Genomic DNA, 26385 nt, shown 5'->3' with positions numbered 1-26385 from the left:
CGTAGCTAGCTCTATTCTGTAAAAAATTCAAGAAAGAAGAAACGTTCGATCCGAGTTGAGTTTTCAGAACGCAGAGCGATTTCGATGTAAAATTTCGAGAGAAAGTAAATTAACGATATAGAAGAAACCTGTTCGCCTGTTAATGGTACCTAAAATCTACAAGATGCTCTGAATACACGTTGTTGCGAATAATATTAGTTTGTAACATAGAACAGGATAATCGAATAACGTTGTGAAAAACCGCTCTTATTCGGTTCCGCTGACCCGATATTTGCACCGTGAAACCGCGAACGACACTTGGTTTCACCGTAAGAATAATTATAAGAGTAGTGCTTTGATGATCGTCGTCTATAAATTGCAGCGCAAGGAACTGTACTTGTACGTTCAAAGACCGATGGAAGCGAGTCTTTGGAATGTAGGAGGATACGTTGAAGGATCGTCTTTGAATGGCAGGCAATTGGACGTAAAATTTCAAGAGGAATTCGACGGTTAGCCAACGGTGGAAGCTTCTTTTGGCGATACTTTGCGAATGGGCCGTTAAAGAATTTCCAGAAATACCTTTCGAGTTACTTCTGCCTGTGTCGGAACGCGCTGCTTTCCAAGTTCTCGATTAATTGTGTTATTTAAAATTCGCTATTCGAATAAACCCGTCATCAAGACCGTTTATTATCGGAAATCAAAGTATCGACGGACGATGGTGAAATGGTTTTAAAAATGGCTATCTGTTTTCTGGAATGAACCAGTTGAACGGACATTTCTATATGATTTCCAAAAGATTTCGATCGTATCGATCGGTGAAATGATTTAAAAGTGGACGAGAGAAAACATCAGTTGCTATAGTTTATGAAAAGCCGGGCCGACGATCGAGACGCGTGTGAAAATTATATAAAATTCCAAGCGTAAGAGCGATGATCCTGAAACGATAGAGAACGATTACCTTGTCCATGTTATTTTGTTGAATCGAACGATACTTTGAGTTAATCGGAGGAAATTACTCGACCGGAGGAACTTCTCTCCGAGGAATTATCTCCGAAGGAATTTAAATTAAATTGTTTATACAATCGCGGGATTGGTGACGTTATCTTGGAAATATTCTCCCGATACGTATGTACCTTGTTAGAGTCGAACGTCGAAATTTCTTTCGTCGATGCTTTTTACGAAAATGTCGTTGAGTGATTGAATATCGAAAAGAATGCGAGAGAATTGCCGGTTAAGAAGGGAATCTTCGTATTAGCGATGAGTTCTTTAAAGAGATCGACGAACCAATCGACGAGGGAGGGTGCAACAGGCAGGAGACACGCGCTCACCGGAGGTAGCTCCAAGAGTATGAGAAACGTTCTGCACGCGACCACCGCCGCGCCTGGTTCACCGCTTCGACACAGATCCAAATACGAATTGAGGAGCATCAGTTTGGAGGGCACCAAGGTTTTACCATGGACCGCACGGTGAGTCGAAATATTATATTTTTTTGTTTGTTTGTTCGTTCGTTTAAGTTGACGGCAGCCAGTGCTGGTGGAAGTTTACGTTCACGGTGAAACCCTCTTGCGCGAGAATTTAACGATATTATCGAATCCTAGCTTATAGATTCGCCCGTTACAATTTCTCCGCAGTTTTACGATTTCGCAAACAAGCTTGTATCGCATTGTAAAATAGGAATTTTATTTCGACTACGAGACAACTGTACGTTGAATCGCGCTCTATCCTTACGTTATAATCTATATCGTACAAACAGCGTATACGTGTACGTAAGTATCGTGCGTAAGCTCGTAAAGAGCAATAAGAGAAAATTTTTCCCCATACAGAACCATATACGAAGCAGAAATCTTTGCGACACAGGCAAAGGAGCGAGTTACCTGGTAATATAAACAGAATATATAACCAAATACGACAAAATTTTGCAAGCGTGTTGTTCGATCGACCGACTATACTTTTCTCGTTCATTTTCGTACCGTAGGTACGTAACCTAGGTTCTACCGTTCTTACCGTAGGTTCGTTCTCTGTAACCTTCCTCCGTAACCTGGGGCATCTCTCCTTTCCACCTTCCAGTCAACCTTTTCCCTCCTCGTCGTCCCTCTTACGCTCACTCGGGCTTTTCGAATCAACTTCTCAAAAACTGTACTCTTCTTATTCGTATCGCGTGTCCTACTAAGTGGACGATACATATCTCTGTGCGTGCAGCGAAACGGAGTAACGTCATCGCAATCCTCCATCGATACAACGTTCCCTCGATCGCGATAAAAACATGCTCTCGCCGTTACCGCGTACACGATAGGTCGACTCCTAGGTCGAATCGAATCCTAAAACCGCCAATCCCAAATAAAAGCCAGCTTTATGCTTTTTTATTTCAACGTGAAATCGAGTGTTTCCGCTGACCTATCTACCGTCTATATGTATATCGATCTCTTAGTGGCCCGATAAACCGGGTGTCGTTCAGTTTGCGATCGAACGAGCGTGCACTAACAATAAGGCTTCGTTGGTCGTCGCCGTTAGCCACCGCGATGACGACGTATCGGATTTTGTCGCTCGCCTCTTTATAATTAACTCTTTTGCTATCGGGCCGACCGAGGTGTCCCGACCGGCACGGCGGTACTCTTTTATACCGCGTAGATCAATTTCGATCACGCTCGACCAAGTGGAAGTCGACCGCATCGACCGCGCGTGTGAGGAGGCGAGGGAGGGAAGGAGAGAGAGAGAAAGAGAGAAAAAGAGAGAGAGAGAGAGAGAGAGAGAGGGTTACAAGGGGGAGAAAGAAGAAGAGGGATATTAAAGTTGTTAAAGCGGTTGTTAAAGAGACAGGGAGACAAGAAGAGAAGGACAATGCGCATCGATAGATACCTGTGTGTATCGAGAAAAGCCCGAGCTCCAAGATACGTACATCCCCGTTGAAAAGAAACGCAGCTTATTATCGTATATCGTATATCGCATCGTATATCGTCAACGTCATTCTATATCTCTTATTTATACTGAAATTCGTTGCTCAAGATCAAATATATTTATGTGACACAGGTATCATATATTCGTGTCGATATTTGCCTATTTATACCGAATATTAATATACATATTTATACAGTACCACGAGTATATTCACAAATGTACATGTTTCGACTAACTATTGAAAAACTAATTGTTATAATCGCGATGTTGCAAGAAGACCTATCCTAAACTAATAAATTTGAAGAAAATTACCACTTACGGGTATAAAAAATATCCGCGGTCACTATGCTCGCAAAATATTCTACGTAATACAACCAGTCACCCATGACGATTCGCATCTTTCCATCCCACGAAGCGATTGAGCGATCGAAGCAGAAGCGAGGGAAACGGAAACTCAGCGAAGACTCACCGTTAGAAGCAGAGGAACGGAAGCGTCGCGCCATCGATACCGCGCTATCCCAGCGAATGTCATCAGGAGGACTAACGTCAGACAGGAACCGTTGAAAATACAATGGTGGAAACAGACGTTGTGAGAAATCTGTTGGAGAACAAAACGATTGCCGATTATTTGGAAAGCTGGAGATAATGAAAAATGCGAGTTTATTAAATTTGTAACTTTGCTAATAATAAAGATCGAAATTCTAACAAACTTCGACGAGTACAAGAACTGAAACTCTGATACGAAAGTTTAAAATCTAGAAACGAAGAATCTAATAATATCTGAAACATGTTAGTTACAATTCGATATTAAGACTTTAACTAACGCTCTTTTTATTTTAATGGAAGAATAGCCTGAGAAGATCCCAACCTTCCAAATTTTTAATCAAATTGTACTTCTTAATTAATAGCGGTGAAAGCAAAATATACAAAGTATAGAGAATGGACATAATCGAAGTACGATATGTAAAGATACTTACGTTCTTGGCTTCTGAGCCACCGTTAGAAGAACGTTCCCAAAGAAGACGGAGAGGTTGAAGCTGCGATATGTCTACGACAAAACGTAAAATATCGTTAATATCGTTAATACATAATGTTACGTCCTGCGACTCTGTAGACAAACCAGAGTGCCCCACTCCTACGCGGGCAAAATGACAGCCAGATGTCTACGTATCCTCGATAGTCTTCGGGACCCACCATAAATCTTGGCATTTTCATAGCTCTTTTATTTCAAGTGTACCTTAAATTTATCGTCTACTACGGCAAGATACGGGAAAATTAGTTTTTCTCGCGTTCGGTGTTTCCCGCTGACAACTTTCTCTCGGGGGACGGTTAGAACGGTTAGACGGGGGACTTTCCTTGCCCACCGACCATTTTCTCATCCAATCGGAGGCAATGACTATTGCCCTCGCTTTCCTAGTCAAAACTGTCACCAACAAATCCGATGGTCCCGTGCGCTAGACACACCCATCGCTAGCTTTCCACCGCCTTCGTCGTCGCCGAACTTCACTGATTTTCCATCTTTCGAACGGTCAACGTCTCTTGACCGGGTTTCCACCCTTAGATCAGTCACCCACTTGATTTATCTATACGCACCAGCGTAACTATCTTCTCTACAAAGTTGTTGGAATAAAGCGCGAATTGTAACCCGTTGTCTCAGTGTCGTACTTAATTTAACCGCCTCTATTATCCTAACCGAAATAGAGGATCGATCATTTCGTGGCTTCGACGATCGTCTAATCGTAATGGAAATTTACGACTCTCGTTGACGCGTTTCCTCGCGATCGCGTCTCCCCGCCTGTGCTCGAAACACGCAATAACAAACTTGGAACTTTAGCGATAATAAAGACTGAAATTCTAATAAACTCTAATAAGTAATGCTAATATAAAACTAATGTAAAAAATTGAGAATTCAGTGATTTTTCACGAGTATCGGACAGTTTTATTGCAATTGAATGTTAACATCTTAAGACTTAATTTCAATTTTAAAAAAAAAACATTTATAGCTTTTCAAATTATCTATCATTTTTATTTTGTAATTAATAATGATTCAAACAAAACACAAAAAGGTGAACAAATAGAAATACGATGTATTACACTACTTACATTTTTCAGCTCCTACAGAGGCTTTATCCTCTTGAGAGATGCACTGACTCTAATACCAAAAATGAATGTTCAAAAGAAAAAAAAAATTATATATATATATATATATATATGTATGTATGTATGTATGTATATATATAAAAAGAAAAATAAAAGACTAGGTTACCGCGATCGCTTAAATTATAATCGGCGAACAAAAACTAGTATCGCGTACAAATTTGTTTGATAAAATTTTATTACTTTCGCGTGTGATTATTCGATAGAATTTAATGAAAAGTATCGTGATTTGAAAATACTTTTGCGTAGCAAACACCGACTCTACGAGCCGCACTATATAAAACTGTTTATGAAAATAAAACTGTTTAAGGGCGGGAAGAGGTTAGAAAAGTAGCGAAATATCGTTTCGGTATTTTTCTCTTTTCCCCTAGCGAACGTTTATTTAGAGGATACTGTTATTCTTTTCACGTTTAAAGAATTATTATTAATAAATTGGAACAAGTATGAAAAACATTAGTTAAAAAGTTATAGGAAATTTCTCGATATCGAAGAAATGCTTACGAATACCGTGAACGCAATGCGATCATTTGCAAGAATCATACCGTGAATGTTCGTTGTTAGAACACGAAACATACACTCCATTAACACGCAACAGTGTTATAGATATTCGAAAATATTTGCAAGAATTCAAAAGTTCACGACATTCATTAAAGAATGGGACAGAAACGCGCGCGAAGCCTTGCTTTGAAGTATCCGAGTCTATTTGCGCGCCACCTCTATGAAAAAAATACAAGTTACAAAGTTGCAATATATGACGGAAACTATAGCAAATTCACATAATATAGAAAAATAATTTGAATTCGACATACCAATATCTAGTATGTTACAATACCTATCGATATAGTTAAAGCTATTGTTATTAAGATTTCTATGTTTCAAACCGTCTACACGAAGTTATCGTTAAATTATCAAGAATTCTACATTATGAATTACATTGAAACAATAAAATAATTCGTTGCAAGTTCGTTCGAAATAAGAGAATGATTTCATATATTTGAATCAAAAAAAAAAAGTGATTTGTTTAATCGTATTTACTTTCATCTTGGTATTCCAAATAATTACGTAACGATCTATTATGAGATATGTATCAGGTATATTTTAAAGTAAACATAAATTGTATATCAAATGTCACCCATGCTCGAATAAAAAGGCGATAGAACTGTTTATACACGACTGTCTTGGTTAAAATAAATCAAACGTTACCGGATTTCCATGAAAATTCGTCAGACTGATCGTTGATCGTCGTTGCGTCCATATATTGATATTCCTGTTACTTTTATATTATCCCTGCCATCGATCAATAACCTGCGCAAAAATTAACTAGAAATGTATAAAATAATTACGTGGAAACACGATCAAGCTCAAATTTTATTACGAAAGCTTACGACAGAAGGTACCGGTAACAGTATCATTTTGTAAATAGACGACTAAAGATTGTAATATAGATTATAATAGATAGAAAGATTCGAACAAAAAATATCAGAAAACTACCTAATTTCGTTATCTCAATGTTGAATAAAAAATGTCGTTAAATAAATGTGGATTAATCAAACGATATTAATAACGAGATATAAACGATAGTAAAGATATAATTAGGACGGTAACGAAGAAGCGACGCCACTAATAGGTTAGAATAGGTTACAAACCTGACGTAACGCGATCCACGTTATCGATACGAAACAAAAGAACCGAATGGACTCCTCGTACCTTAGTTTCGCCGAGCAGCTTCCAAAGTGGCGTGGTGGGGGAAGTGACGGTGATACGAGCAGATACGGACGGAATGTCAAACGATCTAAACAAAAGAGGAAAAGGACGTATACATCTTGCATTATAAACGTTCATCTTCCACGCAGCCCTTGCACGAATCTTTCTAAATTTCAAAGGAAAGATACGTCGCGCAGTATCCATATCTCGCACAATGATTACATCGATCTTTATGAACATCGTACGATGATTCGTAGGTCCGCTGGTAGCATTCGGCGTCAAAAACACATTCGTCTAATTTGGAACGAGAGAAAGAAAACGAAGTTACTGACGCTGTATATAGGAACATACGAGTCGTTGTATCAAACTTTTTAACATTCTATTTTCGCGACACTAAACTTTTGAAAATAACGAAAAATGATAAAATCCGAGATGCCGCGATCGATCGGAAAATCAAATAAAAATCACGGTACGAACGTACGAGCTCGCGATCATTCGAAAGAATCAATGGACCCAAGCGACGCCGTGTTTCGGCAGAAAAAGAGAATAGAATTTTAATTTTCCTTGCAAGATGGACAAGTATCATTGTACAGAATTGACATAGGTATCCATCTTACGATTAATTGAGGCTAAAACGCGCGCATTCTACGGCGTCCCCACGGTGTATGTATTGAAATTTGTCAATTAGAATAGGTACAGTACGTGGTTACACATAATTGTACATGAACATTGAACTTATCATCGAAGAAACGAAACCATACGACTTACCAATCGTAACACGCATCAATGGACGACGAGAACTGGTTGCCTTTGATCCAAATTGCGCTTGCTCCCTTGATTCCGTGAATACGTTCCACGAATAAATTGTTATAATAAATGAACAGAGTAATTATTACGAAATTATTAGTCTAACTGTAGGTAAGGAATTAATTAGGAGAGATTAATGATTTTCGATATCTTACAATTGGTATAAAAGAAACTAGAATGCTTTTGCAAAAATATCTCAACCGCAGAGCGAATGTTAAGAGTTGTAGGTACCTCTACCGCGGGAATTGTTTTACCAAATGGCCGTCATTGAACGCTCGGATCGATTGATTAGGACGGAGTATTTAACGCCACCCTTCGGTGCAAACAATAACTGTGTACGCCGAAGGTAAAGAATATGGACTGAACCGCCGAGCTTACTCAACGAATAAACTAAACTATCGTTAATAACTTTTTTCGGTGCTTTTTCATCGTTTATCTAAAACAGTAGGTAATTATAATATACGTAGTATCTGATTATTGATATATACGTATTGTTATTGGCAACGAAAATTGTTTAACGAAATGGCAACTTGCAAATCAAACATGCATACATACAATCTAATATTTTTATATTCCAGATCAAACAAATTATACCCTCAAGGGCAATCTTGTTTCGATCTTATCTCCGATTATTGTCCGATATCGATTGGTTAATTAATACATAGAACTATATTCGCAAAAACAACACCATAATACCTGCTACTGCAGTGACAAGTACAGTACTAATCGCGAGCAAAAAAAAAAAAAAAAAAAAGGAAATGAAAAAAATAGCTAGAAGAAAATATAAACTGCGACATACTCTTAATAAAAAATTTCCTCTAGATTCAGTTGTACATCGTTTCGAAACTAAAATGTATGCCAAATATTGGAAAATTCAAATTAATATTAAATCATTCGAATCATTCGAATCATACGTTATTATAATTCGCTTGAAGCAGTCGACTAAAATGGAAAATTGTTCGAAAATAATTTATTTGATCTTATAAGTTAAAGTTGGTTTGTTTCTATGTTATTTTTAAAATAAACATGATAAAACATAGTTAAAATGTTGGTTTTAAGCTCGTTCGGCCTATCGGGCTTACTATTATTAATAATAAAATAAGCGATATCGAATATTTACATTGTATATTTTGCCGAATGTAATTAAAAAGATGGAATCTAGATAGAAGATTATTTCATCTAATAATCTGTATACTTTGGATAATTTCGATGATACTTTTGCATATTATATACGTTCTATGTATCGCTTCGCTTTTAAATCCGCCTAAGAATTATACTATGCAATTGACGAAGTAAACAGATGTTTTTAAAAATGTCATTTCCACGGTAATCGCGATTGCCGATTCATCGGTGTATGTATTTCAGTGATTTTTGATTTGGCAACTAAACATACAAAACAACAGACTGCACGTTTAAAATTACTTTTCCGTAGTTGTATCGTACTCGATTCTATAATTTGAAAATATTTCATTTGAAAGGATTTTGAAAGGATATTTTTAGACAACTACGAGGCACTAACCGATTAAATAATTGCAAAGTATTTTGCTCGGAAAGATACGATATAACTAATAACACGATATTACTATATAATACAACTTTACAGCACGTGGTACGATATACAGAATATTCTTGTTATAGTATAGTATAGTATAGCATAGTAGTAGTAATAGTAATGGTAGTAGCGGTATAATTTTTACGCAACTTTTTAATCCAATCTATATGTAATGCTGGAAAAATGTCGAAAGCGCAGAATTCGAGGAGGATAAAAAGTTTGGCCGATATAAAGCGCGAAGGAGAGAGCGCGTTGCGGTGCGGCGTCGCTGCGTCGCCGCGCCGTCACGTAGGTCGGATGGCAAGGTAGAAGGAGACGGGCGTATGCATAGAGAGAGAGAGAGGGAGAGAGAGAGCACGCACGTACAGGTCGCGAACAGGAAAGGAACGAAGCCACCGCGGTAAGACAGAAAGCGTACGAGATAGATCTCGGCGGTGAGGGGCGGAGGGCGTCGGAGGAGGGTCGCGAAAGAGAGCCAATGAGCTCGACGACGCGGCGCCAGTCGTCGAGTCGCCGTGTTAGAAAGAGTACTTGCTCCGCGGTCGTGACTCGCTGCGTCCTCGTTCGGAAAGGGTCGTGTCCTGCCTCTGTCAGCAGGGATTGGAGACCCGTGGCAAATTCTTCGATTTTTCATCCATCCGATACTCGATCGATTCGTCGCAATTTATCGATATCGTGCTTACCGACACGTATAACCTCGCTGCTACCGTGTGTTATCGTTTCATTCGCGTTTTCCATCGCGCCTTCTCGCTTTTTTCTTTTTCCCATCGATACGATACGTAGGCCGAATCGACGACGACCGAGATCCAGGTCGTCCGGACACGAGAACTCGACGACAGTGGCTATGTGCGACTATTACGCTCGAACGAATCGTTCGTTGATCGTCGATGATCGACTGTGAGAATCATCGATAATAAAACTGTTTGGTGGCTATGTGACGGGACGGGGATGAGGCTGAAAGAAAGAAAGGCAACGGTTACGAGAATCGGTAGCACGCGTCTCGGTTTTTTGTTGAAAGATAATCCGAGATCGATTCGTTTTACGGCCGTTCAACGATCAAATAATGGTGACGATGGAAAAGGGCATCGTAAAATAGGTAACGAAAACGAAGATCTTGGCACTTTTCGGAGTGTACGAACGAACGAAACCACATAGAACGTTACGAAATTCAACGTAAATGAAAGATTTCGATTTTTGTGCATTTAACCAACGAGTATATGGCCGTTTGATACATTAAAGTTTTTTTTTTTACGAGAAAAGAGAGAAAAAACGGAGGGATCGACGCTTTAAATAGGATTTGTTGTTGCAAGACGATCGATATTTTTGCGATTTATACGGTGTCACGTTTTACAGATTCGGAAGTCGGAGCATTTGTCGTTTGAAATGGTTGGGAAATTAATAACGAAAAGTGAAAATTATGCATTTCATGTTGCACCGTTTCACGCTCGATATTCTGTACAAGTAACGTCGTACTTTAAAACGTTCTTTACGGAAAACCAAACACGCGTACGTCTCTATCGTCGATAATGATCGATAAATAAAATTAATCGAATTAGAAATGCGAACGCCCGATCCTGCGTCGAGAAAAATCGAAGGGTTAAGGATGTCGATGCGCCAAAGGTAAAGCGAGGGGGAGAGAGAGGCAGAGAAATCTGGTTATTAAAATCAACCTATCGACTGCCGCTTCGTTCAACGTCAAAGATCTGGTTAAGCAAAAGAAGAGAGAGGAAAGCTAAAGGCAAAGGGACTCGGTCAGTGTCGTCGGTACTCTTTCTCATTATGTAGCCACGATCTTCGAAAGGGTTAGAGACCTGCGGAACAGGGAAACTCGGTCAATGATATCGATGTCCGCGCGCGTCCGACAGCCAGCATCTTTAAAAAAAAAGGTGGTTTATCGATGGTAATAAATCACGCGACTTGGCACCGATGCTATCAACCCCGAAGCTTTCAACGGATAACCAGCGATGGTATCAAGTTCGATATATACTTAGAGATCTCTCTTTAAGGCTGTAGCTTAGACCGTTATCCGGATTTCTTGTTACGTTAATCGTTACTTTGCTACTTTTGTTCGGAATTCTCGCGCATCTTTCGCCTTCGAATGATTTTCGAGCTACGTATACACAAAATTCTGCTACATCCACTTATAAATCGAAATGAAACGTAAAACGCGATGCTCGCTTTACAGCGTTCCAAGCTACGCTTCGTTTTTGGAAGATAAACTTTCCTTTGGAAAACTTGGAAAATAAATGAAAATACGTACGACTAAACGAGCAAAGATACGAAACTTTGTATATTCGAGCGTAATTAAATGGCAATAACAGCGAATGCTGTAATAGATAGAAGGACGTACAAATACTTTTCGTAGTCGCTGCAACAGTTGGTCGCTACAGTTGCGCTGGCCAAATATTGGAATTCGTTGTAGCTTTTAATAAGGATGAACCGAGAAATTATTACAATTACGCGAACGGAATGCCGACGGTGATAAGGTGTTGACAGAGTTTCAAGACCGTTGGAACAGAATTCTGATTCTCTTTCTGGAAATACGGATTCGAGGTTCTCTCTCTTTCCGACTGAACGATCAAATTTTGGAAACGATCCTCGTACCGGATCGATTCGACGACATCTCTGAACAATGTATTCGTTTATCTGATGTTTTGCACGTTCTTACAAAAAGTATTTACGTTCTACGACATCGATACGAAGATAATATCTTGACTCGCTGGTCGCGTGCATTTTTCGAACGGTTTCTTATTTAAAGCTACTTGTATGCCTGGAAAATTTTAACGAGCAAACTTTGAACGCTTTATTTTTTGTATAAAAGTTGGAGAGAACGGTTGATTGCGCGCAGAATGATTCTAGTAAATGAGACGAAGCAAAGAAGAAACAACTGGAATTGCATTCTAGGGCGAGTTTAAGTTGGCGCGTGACTGTAACAGGAAGGGCGGTATCGTTCGTCGTTCGAACGTAGTAATCGTTTATAGCGTGTCTAACGCCGGGATCGATTTGAAACAGGCAAAGAACGCGATAGAGCGGAGAAGCTACGATATCGAGGTATTATCGGAAGGTCGCAGTGTCCAAAAGTTTTCGTCGACCGAAAACTTTGATACTTTTTGCCTTCTACGATTCTCCGTCGTCGCTGTGGCTCGCGTATAACGAGACGGAAATCTTTTGACGGATCGGATTAAACGTGAAAATTTCGAGTAAAAGAAGGACGCTGTCGAATGGTTTTTCCAATGGTTTAGTCGCTGTTTCGGTTGTTTCGAGCAATTACGAGATCGTTGAAACGGATCCAAAGCGGAAACTGTGCATCGGTAAAGATGGCGGTAAAACTGTTTAAAGGGGGAGATTAAAGAGGAGAGAGAAGAGAGTGGAAAGATGTTGTGCTTGGACATAAAGCTGGTGTCTCGTTTGCGAGGAGTCTCGTCGACGAGTGGCTCGTCGACGAACGTGTCGACGGTCTCGTTGTCGGTGAGCTCGAGCTCATCGACGACCGTCGGCATAGAGAGGAAGAGTTTTTCAAGCAAGCGAAGCAAAGGGGGAAGGGAGAGTTGCGCTGGAAATGGGAATTCGGTGACGGAAAGCGACAGCGACGAAGAGACGTTGCCTGCTTCTCGGACGATTCGGAGGAACAGGTCGAGATCGGTTTGCGTGCCTGCCTTGTCGTCCGCTGCTCGTTGCACGCATCTTCACCGACGATCCAGCCATCATGCGTACGTTTCTTTAAACGCATAGTCTATCATCGTTGCGTGGGAAAACGGCTGAGCGATATGCGAGTATACACGATACGATATAACGCGTGTCGTGTAGTAACGCGCGCTATTTTATATATTCGATATATTCGGTTGGCCGGTACGAAGCGTATGGAACATGTCATTTTATCGGGCCGCGGTTTTTTCGTGGAACAACGGGAGGGTGGAATCCGGTGCTGGAAGAACGATACGAAAGCGGAAAAACGCGAGGCGAAAATCGGTCGTACGCTCAACGCGGATTAATTCTCGTCGGAAACTTTCTTCGCTGTTCTACCAACCGTTTATCGTCGCTTACGATTCTACGTCCCGTGCGCGCATCGCTATTGCGTCGAACGAGACGGCGACGCGCGGATCGCGTCATCCACTCGCTCGTATCGCTATACGAGTATGAACGTGATTGGCGCTGTGTCGAACGGATCGTACAGTTAAGATCGTACAGTTTCGAGAGTTTCGCCTAAAACGTCTAAAACACCCGCGAAAAGATACGAAAAAAATACAAAAGGCGAAAGGCTGAAAAATTGTCCATTATATGCTATAGTTTATCCTTTGAATTTTCCACGGACCTTGCTTTACGCGCGTTCGTCGATCCTGGAGTAGAGTAGCTATTTAGAGTAGCTTATTAGAGTAGATATTTTTAATCGTTCGTTTTCTAGAAACGCGTCAACGACGATCGTATCGACGCGTAAATGCAACAAAGTCGGATACTCAAAATTCGACGGACGTATTCGATAGAGCAGTGTTTAGGGCGGCTGGCTGTAGTTCGCTACTGGTTCGACGATCGCCGACCGACGCGCTATACGCTTTGGTAATCGATGAACCTTGCTATGGAAATCCACTCGCCACTTTGAGTTCCACGAAAAACAAGAGAAACGAGAAACTATTATTCGATGGTTGAGATATCGTGGAAAGTTTTAACGAGCACCGGCAAATCGTATGGCAGAATTATTTCGATAACTCGGCTGAAAAATAATTGCGACCGAGTGTCTGCTGTGAAGAAAGAATTTCATCGGGAAACGTGTTCGTTTCTTAGGGGCCTCGTTAACCCAGATTTTTCGCTGGGAAAGAAGCAATAAACATGGGCGGGAAGCTCGGCAAAAGAGAGCGCGCGATCGTCTCTTGGTTTGGTCGTGGCCGCCTAGAACTTTAAACGTGTATGATATTTTCAGATGCAGCACGGATGCCATTTCCAGGCGGGGTGTCCTCTCCAGGCGATATTACGGCAGCGTGGAAATGGTGAGTTTGGAAAGCGGCGCGGTGGTGGTTCGTCGCCATGCAGAGATGTAATTTGTATGGAGAGTGGACGATTGAAGATTGGCTTGATATAGAGATGCGCGCGCCGAGAGAAAGAACGACCGTAGAGGGAAATCGCGATTGTCCAATGTAAAATCCATTTCGATGAAATTCGAATAAACGCGTAAACTGTTACTCCGACGATCGTATCCACTACCTAATAATAACGTCTCGTTATGTTATAACGTATAATACGCAAGACGTCGTACGTTTTTAAGATAGTTTTTAAGATAGAAAGGAAGAAAGGCGCGCGCGACGATAGCGCTGGGAAAGGGGACGGTCTATCTGTTTCTCGTCTTCTTTTCCTTTTTTTCTGTGTGTCGTCGGTGGAGATTCGCACGGTCGCTAACGTCGGTCTCTCGATATGGTGCGTTTCAGCTGCCACAAATGGAGCAAGACGGGTCCGACAATGGAAGAAGATTTCGAGTGGAGAACGGTGATTCCCCGGGCGAGAAAGAGGAAGTAAGAAACCAGCGATTATACGAATCTGTTTGCTTTCAACTCGTTCTCTCAACTCGATAAAATTCCTTCTTCTTCGTTACGACGGTATATTAGTTTTTTTAGTTTTAACGACGTACGAAATATTTCTTAACACGCCGGAGATATCCGGAAGAACGAGGAACGTCGTAAATATGCAGAAACGTTTAACGTTTTCATTTTTTATCCGACCGTATATAAATTATCGCTAATAAATTGAGATAAGATCGGTGGCAGTACTACCAGTTTCGCAGATAATTCGATAAAACGATGCTGAAATGCGTTTACTTTGGTTATTTGTCAAATAAAAGGTATTCGTCGCTGTAACCGACTATGTAAAAGGACGAAAGAAATGTTTCGAGTAAATATTATCGACTCGAAAGATGAATATTCCAAATTACGGAAAATTAGCAGGTTAATGGGCGGTTAGAGCCAACTACTATAAGACGACAACTCGTTCCAACAACCAGAGAATCGAAGGAAAATTTATCGCGTCGATGATAGTTTTTGTAAACCTATATAAGCGTATATAAGCGAAACGATCGAGTTTGTACTCGTCGATAGCTTAAATACCGCTATAAAATAAAGGAGTCGGTTGTTAGACAGCGCTAACTAGTATATGTTGCCGTAACGCGTATATATTCCGTTCTACCGCAATCCCTATGGTTTCTAAAAGGCACTTACCGAAACGTCGTTTGTACAGCGAGCCGGTATTATTTCATTCGCGTGTGTAGTTGGATAATTAATTAGTAACGTAGAAATTAGGCATGAAATACGCGATATTCCTTCTTTCCGCTTTCCGCTTGCGCCGTTTCTTTCCCCTCGTTTAACAGAAAATTTGATTACGTCCGTGGCGAAACTGATTTTGCACGTGTGCAGATGTTCGGATCACCGAGTACGCCGATATTGGAAAATCCCGAGTACCAAACGCGCTGGTACTTCAAATACTTTCTCGGAAAACGTGAGTAAAGAACATGCTGTTACGTTTAAGGATTTTATACGAGTCTTTCAGAGTGTCCGTGTACGTACCTATGTATATTAGATGTATATGACGGCTGAACAACCGTTTTTCAAGCAACATCCTATCTTTTTAATTTGCATTTAGCTCGATCCGTTCTCGTCCGACAGTCTTTTACGTTTATTATCGTAAAAAATTCCTTATCCGGATAATTTCTTACTTACTTGCTTACTTACTTGCACGTATATCGAAACTATTTGTCATTCGATGAAAAATGCGTTTACAGTGCATCAAAATTACGTTGCCGCGGACCAAGAAAGAAATCCCTTGTTTCTATCGGTCGTGACGAGCGAAGTCAGCGATCAAAGCGTGCCGCATTACAGAGTTATTTTATGGAGAAAAACTGTGAGTATTCGCCTGTACCTCTACAACAACTACTGCAACTTGTCAGATTTTTCTATTCTATTCTTTTCCTTTCTATTCGAGATAAATGACGATTTAATTAAAGTTAACGAAACGCAAACGTTGCGGCTAACGGGAAAGATATTCCTACGTATCGTTGATAAGACGATAGAAGTAAATTATAGAAAATAAGAAAGCCTAAATTTACCGACGATGATATAGTTGGTTTGCCGTTTACGCGGAGCCGACGGACGATCGTTTCCAACATCGTGCTCGAACGAACGATGCGTTTTCCGTGTACCGGGTTTCGTGTACATGGGTTCCGATGGAAACAAGAATATCTGTCGCGATACGCGCGAATTTCAGCTGATCGCGTTTCGTCTTCGTTTCAAGGATCGTTCGGTAGACGCGTGATCAACGAATCGCGGAATACATTGACGATCCTGCTGTGAAACGCCGCTTGGGCATCTAAAAGCAGATTTCCACGTGAAAAAATGCCAACGCACTTGCGCATGCAAGTACGTATGCGTGTACAGTTATATATAGAAAAAGTATCGGCACACAGCCTTATCTCGCAACGAAGGGTACCCTTATCTGTTTATCGCGTTCTCCGCGTTTCATTTTCGTAGAACGAAACGCACGAAAGTCTACCGCCAAATGGTAGAAAATTGCAATTAGGTCTGATTAATTAGTAGGTAAACGGTGGAACGAACCGTCTTATTACTAAACCGTGTCGATACTGTGACTTTTTATAGCCACTTTTTCTTCGGATGTTATCGCGTATTAAAAGACTATGTAAGAGAAAGGCGAGGCAAAAAAAAAAAGTTTACAGGCGATCGATGAATGAAAGAGTAACAAATTTAGGGCGCACAGAAGATATCGCTGCCATATTCTGCGAACAAAACGATGACGATCAGGCAGATATTGAGGTATGTACTTACTTGCTAGTTATTGATCGGTAATTTTCTAATTAATTGAAACGATTAATCGGTCAAATTGCAGCAATTTCTTTGGTCTTGAGAAACTCGATAAGGCTCCGCGCGAGGTTTTTTCCCCCGAAATTCAAAAGGTAAGTAAATGGCCGTTCTTGCGATTAACTTGGCAAGAAACGGCTTTTCTATCTTTATTTCTATAAGTGTGTGGCAGAAACTGTACGAAATTGTGAGAAACTGTAGGAAATCGTAAGAAGAACGCGGCGTTCGTACGGCGGACGTATGACGAACTTTAGCAAATTTTTGCATCGCAGGATCTGCTATTGCTGGAGGAGCAAGAAGGTTCCGTCAACTTCAAGTTCGGCGTGATATACGCGAAGAAAGGGCAAACAACCGACGACGAAATGCTATCCAACGGTAAGTGGATGAAAAGTTTCGATTTAAATTTAACCAAGACGAATCGACCAACCCTTGAAACTTGGACGACTATGCGGCGGACTAGAACGGCGGTCGCTTTCGCTTAAGCGTTGGTTGTTTATCGCTTCTGTCGATACGCGTTCCGCTTAACCGTTTCGACCATCGTAGGAAAAAGTAGCTTCTCGCGAGTCTGTAGCACTGTTACGAGCAACTTTTCACCTTGTATCGCCTTGTATCGCCTTGTATCGCCTTGTATCCATGCCGAGTTTCAAGTTTCAGAAAAATACGATTCCACGTTGATTCGCGATTCGTCTCGATACGCGATCTACTGCTCGCTCGATTTACAGAGAAGGGTAGTCCAGATTTCGACAAGTTCCTGGAAATCGTGGGCGAGAGGATAGAACTGAAGAATTGGGACAAGTATCGTGGCGGTTTAGACGTAAAAGGTACTATTCTTATTTCCGTTTCTATGGTTGGTAGGTAGCTATCGTTTGAAAATATGGTCGTCGACGGTAAGGTAAGCGCTACATTTTCGTATTCGTTTGTAGTTGATGGAAGGATTATCGTGATCGTTATTGGCGCGTAGAGTTTCTTCCTCGTACGTATGTGTTTCTCTCTCTGAACGTTCGCAGGCGACATGACTGGCAACGAAAGTTATTATACGGTGTACGCGGGACACGAAGTGATGTACCACGTGAGTACGATGCTTCCCTATTCGAAGGACAACCCGCAACAGTTGGAGAGAAAGCGACACATCGGTAACGATATCGTTAACATCGTTTACACGGACGACTCGAACGCCATAGACACTTTCAACCCAAACTGCATCAAAAGTCAATTTACCCGTAAGTCGATACGCGATTTATCGATATCTTTTCGATCTAGGCTGAGTTTCGAATATCCTTTTTGATTCGACCGCTAAGATATAACGTATACGCGTTCTTACATCACGCTATACCATAGACGATATCGTTTGGTCGGGATCGCGAGAAACCATTTTCACCGTAAATAACCTGGCCCGCCGACCGGCTGCAAAGCTGCAGACCTGTTTGTCGGTTCTGCTGCAACGGGTGATGCGCGGCACAAAATTTGCAGCTGGTGGTCGACGAGTTGGCGCACCTTTGCGAACAACGCGTTGCCCCATTCTCGCGAATACGTCACGCTCTTGCGGAGAAAATTCTTTCTTCTAACCTGCCTTTCGCCGTCTTCTTATATATTTTCCCAAGGATAAATAAGATCGTTGATTCGATGTTCACGCGCGGTACATTTACAAATACAGACGTATTTGCCGTGGTATCGGCCGAAGAAAACGGTAAAGGATGGCGCGTGGCCATTTACTGCGACGAAAATGTTCCTCTGTTTGGTCCGAGCCTGCCGTGCCCACCAGTGTTCGAGGACCCGTACACCCTGCGAGAATTTCTTCTCGTCAAGTTAATAAACGGCGAGAAAGCTACGTTCAACACGCCGACGTTCGCTCAAAAAAGGGAAAGGACCCTGGACGCTCTTCTCCGGGATATGTATCAAGAGCACTCGCAGGAGAGCAAGAGCAACGTAAGTCTAATCAATGATAATATTTATTATCCATTTCCTCTAGCTTTTATATCCTTCTTTGAACAAGTTGCTCTTACTTTCGATAGTAACGCTTTGTTATCCACACTTTATTCGTTATTATTAATAAAATACGGTTTTGCTGTTATACGGAAGATGTACGAGTACACGAAAACCCTTTTTAAGTTTAAATAACACTTTGAATAATCCTTTTGACTCGTTCCTTACCATTTATAATTTTCTTCGTGTTGAAAATTTGTCAGACGACTCGTAACTAGAAACCAGTTGGCAATCCCAGTTAGAAAGCATGTAAGAAACGCTAGAATAGTCTCGATAAAATGCTGCAAAATTCGGTGTAGCTGCTTTTAATTGCTTGCACGATGCTTGCAATCGCTACTGTTTATCGACTAATTATCACGAGTCCATTTATTACGAATCCGTTCGTCTACGCTACGATAAAGCTACTCCAAGTACGATATTTGCACAAGCTTCGACGCGTTTTCTCGTACGTAGGCGTTATTCGACCAAAGCTATCGCCCGATAACAAGTACGTAAAAGACGATACAACGTGCATTGTGGCTCCGAGCGTCTCTTTTAATAGCGCGTTGCCCTTTTTTTTTTTTTTTTGTGTTGTTGCGACGTCTCGAACAACGTCTCGAACAACGCGCTATCGGAGAACGCGATCGGAGCTCGGACAAGCGATGAAATCATCGTGAAAACGGTAAATTCCCACTTTTCTCCGCTTTTGCACGAATCTCCGAACCGGCCGCGTCGTCTAGCGAGCAACGAAAACTGTACGGTATGCTGTTATTAGCTGTTGGCACACCCTCCCCGTAGAAAGGAAAATCGATGGAATTTTCGCAGAGTATGTTAAACCGACGAGCATTGTCGGATGTCGTGGAGGCTCCAGGTCGACGTCGCGAGGAGACCCGTGCCGTGGAGATGGTGCGCGTCGGACAGGCCCTGAAACTCGAAGCGATCGTCAGAGGTTTGGCGCCAACTTCCTTGGCCACTGCTGGCCCTTTGAAGCCTAGGCCGTGGGAGCCGAGGTGCATCTATCCGGATTTCCCGCACGAAGTCGTATGCGGGGACGTTTGGCTGGATAACAAGCTGGTCTTGGCTACCGAGAATGGAACTTTTCTGATCGAAGGTTATGTTCTTCGCTTGGCGTTCTCTCGTTTTACCTTACACGGAATATTTTCCAAAATACATCTTCGCTTGCAAATTCCACGAAACTGTATAATCGGAAGATTTATCTATTTATCGACCGAAAATCTCGTTAGCACGAAGGAAAGAAAGAAAGAAAGAAAGAAAGAATATATGAAATAATAAAATATGTAAGAGTAGGGAGTGGGTCGAGGACAGAGAAAACCAAAATAATAGCGATAATGGTAGTAGCGCGATTTAAAAATTCGTTTCCAACTCGACAAAATTACGAAACGCAAGAACGTTGCAATGCATTTTCTGTTTCAGACAGTTTATCGCACAGACTGATCTTCGACGAATCGGTGCAAATTAAACAGTTAGACGTAATCGAGCAACACGGAATATTGTTATTTCGAGCCGGCGACAAAGGCAAGGATAGCAACGTCTACGTTTTTCGTCTAAGAGAATTCGAGAACAACACGACGAGTAGTAGGTCCGCCGAAATTCCAAACGATCGCGACGAGGATCAAGAGTGCGAGAACAATGGCGACGAGGACGATGTGGACGACGACGCCGACGAAAGCGAAGAAAACGATTGCGACAATTTCACGCGTGCCACTACAAAATTTAAGCCCTTGATTCGTCGTACTCGTGTTCGTGTTCGTCCCTTGGCTGTTAGAGGACGAGCGCATATAAAGGAAAGAAGACTACCTAGAACTCGGGGCTGCCATTTATACACCGTTACTATGCCTGGTGGCTCTCATTTGCGCATGGTACGTACTGAAAAAGAAAAGAAAAAACGAAAGAGAAGAGACAGCCGCTTTTCAAACTTTTATATACGTTTCTCGTCTTATCTCGATGCGTAATATTATAATTTTAACCCAACGTACGTAATACATGGCACGTATGTTTATAAAATAGACTAAATAGCGTGGCAATAGCTAGACGCTGTTTGGACAATCGATTCGAGACAACGAAAAAAGAAAAAAAAAAAAAAAAAAAAAGAAGACAATCGCTGTACGAGAAGGTCGGTGGCGGCTTATTTTTCGAGTTGCGAACAATTTACGTAATTTCTCGAGTAAAAGCCGCTGTACAGATGTAACGGGCGTTGATCGGCTGACATAAACCAAAACCAATCGTGTTTGTAACGTGTAGACAGACGCGAAAAATGATCGTTCCTTCGCGTTGCTTAAATATTTAATGAAATTATTTACTCGGAATCGATTCTTCTTATGTAATTTTGCTTGTTTAAGAGTTGCTTGGACATGGAAGCTACATCTGCTACACGGCTGTGTATATTTATATCCGAATCGTTGATTAAAAGCTCGATAATTTACGATCTTTGTTGAAAGTTTGGCTGTTCGCATAAAGATGAGTTTTTGTTTGTTTTTTAACTTGATACGCGTATTGGGATCGCGAACGCTTGAAAATGGCGCGAAATCCGTAATATATCCGTGTACAGGGAAACGTTCGAATCGCTTGAAACGCGATTCGAAGCTGAGAATATCTGGATCGTATTGCGAGTAAGTCACGAAAGTTTAGGTATGTTTCGTGGGCGAGTGTTTTCCATTGCTTTTGTCGAAACAGCCGTATCATCGACGTAAACGAACGACGTAAACATCAACGAAACTCGATGTTGTCGTAAAAATACAAGATTCCAGACTCCGATCGAATTCGAATCCTCTGCCAATTTATCCGAAATACATCGTATTAGGATTCCAAGTTTTTCGAATCGCGGCGCTAAACATAGTATAGTATAGGTGCGTGTATGATGTATCAATGGCGATGCCATCGAGACCAGAGAGCAACTAAATTTATCTAATCTTCCATTTGTCTAATGATTGTTTGAAATCATACCATAGTTATATATATATATATTTTTTTTTTTTTTTTTGTTGTTGTTAGTGGTGTTTCAAGCAAATTATAAATATAGGAATCGGTGGACGACGACAATAGGGAAATTTAGATTACCTTCGTAATTCGGATATGGTTTTTTGTTTTATTTAGTGCGTAGCGGTCGGCCGACGTTTGATAGTTTTCCAATGGAAGCATAGCGCCGCGTGGACCGCGTGGTGTTCCGCTACAGATACAGACACCGTGGAAGGATTTTTACATTTGAAGGAGTTGAACGCCAGCGAATCTCCGACGTTACTAACGATAATAGAAAATACAGATACGAACAATGAATGGACGCTTTGCTGCGGTGTCCGACATCATTTTGAATTGATCTCAGCTTCTGGAAGCACGAGAATTCTTCACATCGAGGGAACACCGAAACCGCACGTGGTGGCTGCTTTGGACCTCTGCGAGGACGAAGAACCCGAATTGTTACTCTGCTACAACAGTACGTATTTATATATAGTATATCTGGTCGAATACGAATAAAAGTTGAATAGCCTGGAATAGAGTTTCGAGCAAACGCATCGCTACGCGCTAAATCGATCGAACGTATTAAAAGTAAAGTGAAGGTAAAGTAAAAACGTGACGTAAAGGTATAGTTTGTAGTATAGTGGACGAAAGAGCGACGTAACACTTTTTTTTTTTCAATTGTCGTTCAATTTCAACGTACCTACGTGTCGCGATCTAGTTAAAAGTTGAATAAGAAGCGAAATGGAAAACTTTGTTGTATTTTTAAATATTTAGTATATAGAATAAACGGTAGAATTATGGTTAAATGGAGGAAGAATTCGTGGCAGCGATGCAACAACGGTGGTTATGGTCGATCGATACTCGCTTACCTGCCTTTCTTACCGCAGATACGTGTCACTTTCAAAAACTGTTGGAAGAGAATACCGTAGCGACGGAATTCGACTTCAACTGGAATTCCGTTCCTGCGGCGATAGGTAACGTATCTTCGTATTTCGTCTTTATTTCCTTTTTTGATCGTTCTTTATTTTTATCCTTTGTAATATAATCTAATCCTTTGTGTCGCGATACAAACTTTCAGCCTGTGCCTTCCCCTACGTGATCGCCTTTACCAACGACACCATGGAGATACGATTGATAATCAATGGAAATTTGGTGCACACGATCGCCATGCCAAACCTCAATCTAATCACTTCGAAGCAAGACATCTTCTTCGCTACGACGGCTCCAGAATTTCTGCCTGGAAAATGCGAAAGAATTCGCCTGGACTCGAAACCGGTGGACAAGGAAGAACCGGTTTCCAGTCCGCCTCCTTTCCCCCAATCTTCTACGTCTCGATCCAATCAGCAAAGTACGTGCCGTCTTCTCCAAACCGAACGTCATTTTCTACTTATTCGCGCGATCTTAATAGGATAAACGTTTGTTCGTTTACTTATTTGTTCGTTTATTTCGCTTATTTATTTATTTATTTATTTACTCATTTATACGGGTATGCCTTGGCAAAAATACGCTTGCGACGATAAACACGTTTACGCGCCAACTACTCGCCAAATCGAAGAGTCTAGAAAACCACAACGTTAGAAACTATATCCGCGTTATGGTAGCTTGATATCGGCACGAGATCGATATAATCGTGAATAATCGTCTTTTCCTTCGTATAGACAGTCAGGGCGACTGGAAGCCGATAAGAATCTACCAAATACCGTTGCAAACGTTATCGAGAAGTAGCTTGTCAACGTGCTCGCAACGACGCTGTGCCAGCCCTGCCGAGCCAGAAATCATCTCCGCGCCGCCGACCAGCGACAAGAGTTTCCTCAGCGTTGAGCCTCACAGAGCGTTGAGTAGGTCGTGTAGCAGCAGTCCAACGCCATCGCCGACCAACGTGCTTCCGCCACGACTCAGAAAATAGGCTGGATCGCTAGCGAACTTGATTCGACCACGTCGAGCGTCGATAATGCCGCGTTAGTTGGCGTCGCGTCATTATTTAAGTTAATCCCTTAACGTGCAATTCTTTTTCATCTAACCGATGAAAGATGCGCAATTTTCTTTTTAACGCAATTCTTTCTCAGCTGTATAACGATAGATGTTTTTCCACTACTCTACGTTTTACGTTCTTACGTTCTTACGTTCTTACGTTCTTACGTTCTTACGTTCTTACGTTCTTACGTTCTTACGTTCTTACGTTCTTCCTACGTTTAATAACTCGAGTTTAACACGAGCGATAAAGCGCAAGATAGGAAAAACGCGTGTCTTCGTAAATACGAAAATGTGATTTCCATTAGTACAAAAAGTTGCTAGGTCGATCGACCGTGCCTGTTACTTATTAATAACATCGTTGGTAATGACGATCGTTGGTTAGTTGCGAGCGCATGAGCGTCGACGGGTGAAACAAAATTTCCGTTGAACTAAACGGCCACGCGACTCGAGCTCCGCGCTCGACGTATAAACCACCTTCCTTTCGCCAGATCTACCTGAAGCTCTCGTGCCTCGATCGAACTGTGTAAAATCGACGACGGATCGTGCGCGATTCAGCGCGTTTCGTCTAGTAGCTAGAATTTACTGCCGTTGCAAAGAGCAATCGAGATAAAATAGACGACGTAAGTGCGATTCTTGGCTAAGAAGAACTTTGCTTTCGCGCCGTTCCTTTCTCTTCTTTTACAATTATACCGTTTGATCAACAACGTATTACCATAGTTTTACGATTTTTATGCAAACCCGACTTTCTCCGCGTTAGTGTTTGTTCGAACGTTCATCGAACCCGAATCAAATTTATTCGTATCTATCGCGTTGGAAAAAATATTAGAAAAACAGTCGGAATAGTATCAGACGGCGGATATTTATGCGTTTGTGAGAGATTTAGGAATCGCGGAGATACTTGGCGTGGGTAGGAACGCGCGACAGGCAGAAATATTATAAATGCCCAAAGTGAAAAAAAATATTACAAACGCAAGTTAGAACGTGCCATCTTTGTTTTTCCTCGTTTCGCCTAAAATATCTAGTCGCGTATATTATAATTACAGTCGTATGTACAATATAATTTCCAAACAGTCTATACGATATGATTCTGACGTATCTTGAGAAACGAAAGAATGCCGGATAGCTGATTGGCGATCAAGGAGAGAGCGATACGGCGCTCGTTGTAATTTAGCCACGTTCCTACAAAATCCACGCGTCGCGAGAATATGTAAAAGTCAGGCGCGTCCGTCGATTCGATTTAACGTACGGAGAACGAAAGTACGTAAGTATAGGAATTACTCTATAAACTGGTTTCTATATGATAAACGTAAACAACGAAAACATATGTTTCTTTAAATAAACGTATACGCGCGTATTTAACGACGAACGTATTTATTTTAACGATCGATTTATAGTATCGGAGGAAATAATTACACAGAGTGTCCCGTTCAAAGTTTCGCAGACTATAGTCTATATTTGTCGTTATTTGTCAAACTATAGAAGCATAAAGCTTATCGGTTGTTTCAGTTTCTCCAAAATTACGTCTACGACGCGATTTCGTTCGCTGCTCGCGAACGAAACGTTGATCTCGATAAGTTCGTTGTTGCGAATACGAAAAATCGCTCTATACATGTATAATAACAACAACAACAACAACAACAATGATAATAATACGTAGAAGAATGTTTAGTAGGAGATACAAGGCACCGGATAACAAGATGTTCCGATAATACTAGCACGATGGTAATAAATAATAAATAATAAGTAATAAATAATAAATAATAAAGTAGAAATTAAAAAGAGAACGATACGAAATTTTACGTATAGTTGGATCTAATCGGTCGGTACTCGTGTAAATCCGTATATATGATAAATAGTACGTGCAGTGTATTTCGATGGACTGTCGTCGTAACATACAAGTTTGATCGTTCTGTTGATGTTACGTTGATGTAACGTTAAAGTATTATCTTAACGACAAAGTCGAAGAGTTAAAAGTTGTCGAACGTCGAAACTTGGGAAACTTTCTTTAGTCGTATTCGCGAAAACCTCGAATCTGCATAAATATCCGCAGTCTTACTCGGCTTTAAATTTCGATTAAGAGTTATTTAAAAGCTGAACTCTTTACAGAGAACTGGAAAAGTCAAAACGATATACGCGATTTAATTTAGCCATTTCACTTTGCGAGAATTATTTTAGCGACTTATCGATCCGAGCGAACGAACGAACGATAGAGAGCGAAGGATTTTCACCATTTTCAAAGGTTTTCCAAGGTCTACGCAAGTTGTACCACGTTTTGCAATTACTTTTACGTAATTCGTAGATAACTTGTACGCGGATGGTCTCGTTCGATGGTTGTCGCGACGAATTATCTGCCGATAATTACAACAGGTACGATAGGAGCCACGTTAGTACGTAAAAGGATAATTAAAGAAAATGTACGCTGTCGTTGGTAAGATTTCTCGCTGCGAACGTGCTCTCGCGCCGTTAAATCGCCTAGCGATTTCTATATGTATGTATCTACCGCAAATAAAAGGGAGATAACCTATTAAA

At 41.2% G+C, this 26385-nt stretch overlaps 1 protein-coding gene across 5 annotated transcripts; it reads left to right on the top strand.

Moving 5' to 3' along the window:
- The first annotated feature begins 1119 nt into the window (after positions 1–1119).
- Positions 1120–26385, top strand: LOC132909862 (GTPase-activating Rap/Ran-GAP domain-like protein 3). 5 transcript variants are annotated; one of them, XM_060964999.1, is made up of 17 exons: positions 1120–1445; positions 14010–14076; positions 14512–14595; positions 15490–15571; positions 15855–15973; positions 16835–16899; positions 16973–17039; positions 17217–17319; positions 17667–17765; positions 17952–18164; positions 18599–18870; positions 19732–20017; positions 20341–20786; positions 22021–22357; positions 22770–22856; positions 22961–23230; positions 23541–26385. In XM_060964999.1, the coding sequence occupies exons 1-17, from the start codon at positions 1237–1239 to the stop codon at positions 23786–23788; spliced, it is 3054 nt and encodes a 1017-aa protein (XP_060820982.1). In that variant the 5' UTR covers positions 1120–1236; the 3' UTR covers positions 23789–26385. The 5 variants fall into 5 exon arrangements, with proteins under 5 accessions (XP_060820982.1, XP_060820980.1, XP_060820981.1 ...); XM_060964997.1 differs by lacking the exon at positions 1120–1445 and adding an exon at positions 12373–12804 and having other exon boundaries at positions 19771–20017; XM_060964995.1 differs by lacking the exon at positions 1120–1445 and adding an exon at positions 12374–12804.

The sequence above is a fragment of the Bombus pascuorum genome, chromosome 8 (assembly GCF_905332965.1).
Source record: "Bombus pascuorum chromosome 8, iyBomPasc1.1, whole genome shotgun sequence".
Classification (NCBI taxonomy): Eukaryota; Metazoa; Arthropoda; class Insecta; order Hymenoptera; family Apidae; genus Bombus; species Bombus pascuorum.
Note: the sequence above shows the minus strand (reverse complement) of the source record. Positions and strands in the feature narration are given on the sequence as shown.